Genomic DNA, 6,274 nt, shown 5'->3' on the forward strand with positions numbered 1-6,274 from the left:
GGGAGGTCGAGGTGAGCAGATCACTTGAGGCCAGGAGTTTGAGACCAGCCTGGTCAACATGGTGAAACCCCATCTCTATTAAAAATACAAAAATTAGCTGAGGGTGGTGGCGTGTGCCCGTAATTCCAGCTATTTGGGAGGCTGAGGCAAGAGAATCACTTGAACGTGGGAGGTGGAGGTTGCGACAGTTGAGATGAAACCACTGCACTCCAGCCTGGGCGACAGAGTGGGACCCTGTCTCAGCAATAGCAACAAAACAGATGGAGTCTTGCTCTGTCACCCAGGCTGGAGTGCAGTGATGTGATCACAGCTCCCCGAAGCCTCAACCTCCTGGGCTCAAGCGATCCTCTCTCTTCAGCCTTCCTGAAAACTGCATGGATCTTTTGGGGTTCAGTTTCCCCACCCGCCTCCCCTAGAATGCCTTCCTGAACCCTTGCTGAGTTAAGCGACTCCTCTGGGCTCCCTCTGTTCATGGGGCTTCCTCCGTTCATGGGGCTTCCTCCATATAGCCTTCACCACTAAATTATAAATGACCCCAGGTACGCAGCTGTGATTTCCTCACATCCTGGGCAGATGCTTGGGGCAGGCGGTATCAGCATCAGTCCCCATCAGTGCCCAGGATGGAACCTGGCCTGTACCCCTGTCCGCTGACTGTGTTCCATACCAGCCCTGGGTTGAGCTCAGGGGCTGGTCCGAGCAAGGGGCATCTTGCCTGGGTGTCGGCACTCACCTGCCCCGGGGCCAACGCCTGCGAGCCCTCCAGGACCCGTGGAAAGGAAAGAAAGACAGGAGTGAAGGCAGCATTCCGAGGCCCAGAGTGGGAAGGGTCTGATGGAGTTAGGACAGTGCTGTGGTCAGCCACTTGGGTCCCTAGGCTGGTCCCTGAGCCTGTGGTGCTCAGGGGCGATCCTGATAAAATAGTGTAGTGAGCAGCTACTGTGTGCAGTGCAGGCGTGATTGCACCGACCCCTAGCAAACCCGGGCCGGGCCTGTGCCTCTCCTAGAAGTCCTGCTGGCTAGCAGGATTCCACAGGGCTTTCTGCAAGGGCCGGGGCTGAGCAGAGCCCGTGAGTGAGGCCTTACTCCCCTTCACCTGCATCGGGGAGCTCCCGTGTCCCCACCATCCGCCTGTCCTTCCATCCAGCCTGCCTTGCAGCTCAGGATTCTCCTTGATCGGATGTTTACGAGATACCAAATGGGTCCCTCTGGCTCTCTCCTCCCCACATCTGGGCCCAATCGCTTCATCTCCCGCTGCGGGAGACATTCCACTGGCCTGGGCCAGGACCAATGGGCCATCAGGTTGGAGTTCACAACCATACCAGGTTTGCTTCTAATTATGTGAGGATCTCTCCTACAAGTGCCAGTCCTGAGCCCCAGGGACAAGTCCTCTCCAGGGACGGATCCCAAACCTGGAGCCTGCTGTGCTACGCCATGGAGAGGTGCCCCTCTGGCTTTCCCTGGGTGTGGTCTCCGTTACTAACCACTCCTCGTTCCCATTTCCTGCTAGTGGGAACTGGACCTCTCCGAGACTCAGCCAGCCTCATGTAAGACGCATGTCTGCCCCTGGGCGGGAGCGCCTGGCGATCAGGCAGGACTCAGTTCCCAGCACCCGGGCCCTGCCCCACCAGCTTTGGCAGCTGCTTCTCTCAAGCCAGGCCTGTTTCCTGAGCTCAGAGAGGGCGACAGACAGGTTCAGGTCTTTCCTTTCCACAGAGGCGCTGGCAGGGGAAGCTGAGGACTGGATAGGAAGTGAGAAGAGGCTGGGGCTGCAGCAGGGGACAGGCCGCACCTCTGCAGTCATCTACCCTTTTCCCCATGGTCCCAGCCTGTGCGTCCTGTCCTCTGGCCTGACCACTTCCACCCCTGCCTGCCCTCCTTCCTTTGCACTCACCTGCCCCAAATGCCCCAAGGAGTCCAGCACCTGGAAAGGAGGAGGAAGCGCGGAGGGGCTGACCACAGCTGGGAGTCCGGGGACCTGCCCAGCCTCATCTTTCTTTTTGGAGTCAGAGAGTTCTTGATTCAGACCCTGCTGCTGCCACCCAGTCTCCACGAGCATGAGCAGGTCAATTTCCCTCTCTGATGAGGCTCAGTTTCCCCCGTCTACCAAATGGCTATTATATCGCCTGCCTTCCTGGGACCAGTGTGCATGTATGCAGAAAGCACCTAGTGTGTGCAACCTACCCTGGGCGCACAGTGGGTGCTCCCAGCTCTTTCTCATCCTTGCCTGTGCCCCTCTCGGCGGGCAGCTGGCCTCTGGCTAGGGCTCAGGGTGTGGGGCGTGCAGGCTCCCAGCTGCCTGGTCCCCCGCTGAGAACTGAGGCAGGGCGGGGCCAGCTTGGGCCCGAAGTGGCGCCCACGTGGAAAAGCAGCTGCCAGGCCACCCACCCTCTACCACCAAGGGATTAAATGTTCCCAAGCACGACACGCGCTGCCTGTGCCCCATTCCACCCTGCCTGGGCAGGCCCGGACATCCCTGAAGCCCGGATGTGGGGGCCTCCCTGGGGGTGCCATGGGGACTCTGCCAACCCCTTTGTCATCCCGAGTCTTCGGGGAGGTCATGGAATCCAGCCCCTTGCCTGGAAGGAAACAGTGCCCTTTTTATCAGAAGGCGACGCTCTGACTTTCCTTTGGATCGACCCCTTCACCCTGGGCTGGAAGTTCTTTCAGACGTCTAACCTAAATCTTTCCTTAAAAAAAGCTTCACTTTTGTAGCTGTACATCCTGGAGCTCTGGAGGGCACTGTGTCTTTCTCTGGTATTTAGTCACAACCTGCTATGCGTCTCTTGCTGCTAGTGGGATCAGTGAATGCACTCTCCGGCTTTGCAGACACAACCTCCACAATTTGGGTCTTCTAGGCCAAGCACAGTTCCACCTCCACACTTCTGTGCCAGTCGTATCTTCCCTGTCCGCTCTCCACCATCAAAGACCCTGCCAAGACCCCTCACCCGCTCCAGGAAGACAGGGTGTAGGTGCTGGCAGGGATGAGTGGCAACCCCCCAGGTCTCCTGGCCTTGTGGAGCCCCGTATACCCCAGGCACCCCATTCTCCTCCCGCCTCTCCTGGCCCCAGCCCCAGCGTTTCACAACCCAGATGGACTTTCAGCGCAGGGGAATCTGGGGCTTGAAGATTCATTTGCACTTGGATTATCAACGGTCGGGATTTCATAAGAGCTCTTGGACATCTAAACTGTGTCCCAGAGCCTTGGGCTTCTGAGCCAGGGCAACACAGCTCAGGGTGTCTCAGGGTGTGGGGCAGCCAAAGTCACATGTGGAGCATGTCACGCCGAGGGGCTATCAATCTGGACGGAGACGCTGTTTCCTCCACCTGCTCCTTATCCACCAGTATTTCCCAGAGGGAAATATTGCCACACCCTCCTTCCTGGGGGTGCATTCCCCAGAGCTGACAGTGGATCCTGGGGGCAGATCCCAGTCCCTTGGGGGAGGCCGGGATAGATCCGGCCACACCTTCTTACTGGAAATCTCCATGGTCTGGATACAGCTGGAAGGGGCCTGAGATCAGGAGGGGAGCTCATCTGGGGCCAGGGTGGTGCCCAGCTTGGGCTGGGGGACAGGGCTTGGCCTGAGGCCAGGGTTGGGTGTCCTGTGAGACCGGGATCAACAGGATCAGGGTTTGACCTGGGGTTAGGCTCGGCTTGGGCTGGGGTCAGGTGTCAGCTTGAGACCAGGGCTCTGTCTGGAGTTAGGAGAAGAGCTCAGAATGGCATCAAGGTCATGGCTATCTGGGGTGTTGGTCTGGAGTCAAGGGCTAGGGGACCACTCAGGGGAAGTCTGGGTCTGAGGATCTGCGTCTGAGCCCCAAAGTGTCTCGTACAGGCTTGGAAGCCACTGGATCCAGAGCAATCCCCATGTTGTCTCTAGTACCAAGGCTGTCTCCGAGACAGCCTCTCCTTTGCAGAGAGGAGCCTCTGCACAGCTGGGTGCACACACAGGGGTGTGTGGGGTACATGCAGGTGGAGCTGCCTCCAGCCTCCTGTTCCTGGAAGCCCTGGGACTTGGCCCCGGCCTGCTCATCCCTGGGACGCTAATCGGGGTCCACACCTCCCTCCTTCCCCCTGCCCGTTGGCTTCCTTGTCCCGTTACCCCTCCCTCTCCAGCCCCCTTGCTTTCTGTCAACACCCTGAGGCCTTGGGTCTTACCTGGCTTGGGAGGTTTGACTCCAGGTCCCAGCGCTGTAGAGGGAAGAGAAGATAGTGAATGGGGAGGCCCAGCCCATCTATCTACCACTTTTCCAACCCCCATCCCGGGCAAAGTGTGGGCAGTGTGGAATCTCATGCCCTGGGTCCTCCCCCCTCGGACATGGAGGCCCTGGGAAGCTAGCTCTATTTCTAACGCGTAGTTTATACTATCTGAACCCCAGAGTCTCAGCCTCAAAAGGGGATGATGGGCTGGGGCGGTGGCTCACGCCTATAATCCCAGCACTTTGGGAGGCCAAGGCAGGTGAGTCATCTGAGCTCAGGAGTTGGAGATCAGCCTGGCCAACATGGCAACACCTGTCTCTACTAAAAATACAAAATTGGCCGGGCTTGGTGGCAGGTGCCTGTAATCCCAGTTACTCAGGAGGCTGAGGCAGGAGAATCACCTGAACCCGGGAGGTGGAGGTTGCAGTCAGCCGAGATCTGCCATTGCATTCTAGCCTGGGCAGCAAAAGTGACACTCGGTCTAAAAAAAAAAAAAGAAAAAAAAAAAAAGATGATGGTGTTTGCCTAGCTGGCTTGGCAGGGAGGTTTTTGAGGATCAAAAGAAATAGAAAGGGGCCAGGCATAGTGGCTCATGCATGTAATCCCAGCACTTTAGGAGGCTGAGGTGGGCGGATCACCTGAGGTCAGGAGTTCAAGACCAGCCTGGCCAACATGGTGAAACCCCGTCTCTACTAAAAATACGAAAATTAGCTGGGCGTGGCGGCGTGCGCCTGTAGTCCTAATTGGGAGGCCAAGAGAGGAGAATCACTCGAACCTGGGAAGCGGAGGCTGCAGTGAGCTGAGATCGCACCACTGCACTCCAGCCTGGGCAACAGAATGAGACTGTCAAAAAAAAAAAAAAAAAAAGAAGAAGAAGAAGAAATAGGAAGGCAGAGGCCACCAGGGAGGAAGCCCAGGGGAGGGACGGAAGGCCAGTGGATTCTGGTTCTTCGACAAGCCTCCTCCCCTCCCCTGGATGCTGCCTGTGAAATGAGGGAATCCTTGATGCGTAGAACTTGGGATTCTCAGGTCTGAGGTGTGTGTGCTGGGGTGAGACCCAGGCCCCTTCAGTGAAGAGCACGTGTGGTTCCTGAGCTTACCTCCTACTCCAAGGCCTCCAAGACCAGCCCCTATTGGGGGAAAGAGAGAGAAAGAGCATTGGTACTCCTGCCCGGCTAGCCCGCCCCACCCAGCCGTGGCTGACCCCACCCCTGCTGAACTACCTGACCCTGGGCAAGCCCTGCCCTCTGCAAGCCTGCATTTCCTCTTCTGCTTTGCCAACAGCCTTGTGCCAGTTTGTATCTGGGGGGTTGCTGGTGTCTCTCCCTACTTCCATGTCAGTTCTGCACACTTAAATTATTTTTAAGTATTGGAAGTATTACTTTTGATTTTTCTTTCTTTTTTTTTTTTTTTGAGATGGGGTCTCACTCTGTCACCAGGCTGGAGTGCAGTGGCATGATCTCAGCTCACCGCAACCTCCCCTTCCCCGGTTCAAGCGATTCTCCTGCCTCAGCCTCCTGAGTAGCTGGGATTACAAGCATGCACCACCATGCCTGGCTAATTTTTGTACTTTTAGTAGAGACGGGGTTTTACCATGTTGGCCAGGATGGTCTCCATCTCTTGACCTCGTGATCCACCCTCCTCAGCCTCCCAGAGTGCTTGGATTACAGGTGTGAGCTATTGCACCTGGCCTCCTTTTTCTTTTTAGAGACAGGGTGTTACTGTCACCCAGACTTCAGTGCAGTGGTGCGATCAGAGCTCACTGTAGCCTTGAACTCCTAAGCTCAGGTGATCCTCCTGCCTCAGCCTCCCCAGTAGCTGGGACTACAGGCATGCACCACCATGCCCAGCTAATTTTTTTTTTTAATTTCTATGCTTCATTTTCATTTTTCTCAACATAAAACGTAGCTAATTTAAAATTTTTTTTGGTGTGTGTAGAGAGAGGGGTCTCACTATGTTGTCCAGGCTGGTCTCAAACTCCTGGCCTCAAGCAATCCTCCCTTCTCTGCCTCCTAAAATATTGAGATTACAGGCATAAGCCTGGATGCTCTTAATAGCTGTAAATCAGTGTCTTCT

At 56.3% G+C, this 6,274-nt stretch overlaps 1 protein-coding gene across 12 annotated transcripts in view; it reads right to left on the bottom strand.

Annotated features, from left to right (window-relative positions):
• The window catches only part of ELN (elastin), a 37,326-nt gene that overhangs the window by 23,143 nt on the left and 7,909 nt on the right, over positions 1–6,274 (bottom strand). For 11 of the 12 annotated variants that reach the window (XM_032254952.1, XM_032254949.1, XM_032254946.1 and 8 more), the window contains exons 3-6: positions 5,299–5,328; positions 4,157–4,189; positions 1,892–1,921; positions 731–766 (exon numbers count right to left, since the gene is read on the bottom strand). In XM_032254952.1, coding sequence (XP_032110843.1) covers positions 731–766; positions 1,892–1,921; positions 4,157–4,189; positions 5,299–5,328 — 129 coding nt within the window. The remainder of the gene's footprint in view (positions 1–730; positions 767–1,891; positions 1,922–4,156; positions 4,190–5,298; positions 5,329–6,274) is intronic. The other variant, XM_032254944.1, reaches the window with a different exon arrangement.

The sequence above is a fragment of the Sapajus apella genome, unplaced genomic scaffold (genome assembly GCF_009761245.1).
Source record: "Sapajus apella isolate SASKATOON/1434 unplaced genomic scaffold, GSC_monkey_1.0 scaffold88, whole genome shotgun sequence".
NCBI classification, from domain to species: domain Eukaryota; kingdom Metazoa; phylum Chordata; class Mammalia; order Primates; family Cebidae; genus Sapajus; species Sapajus apella.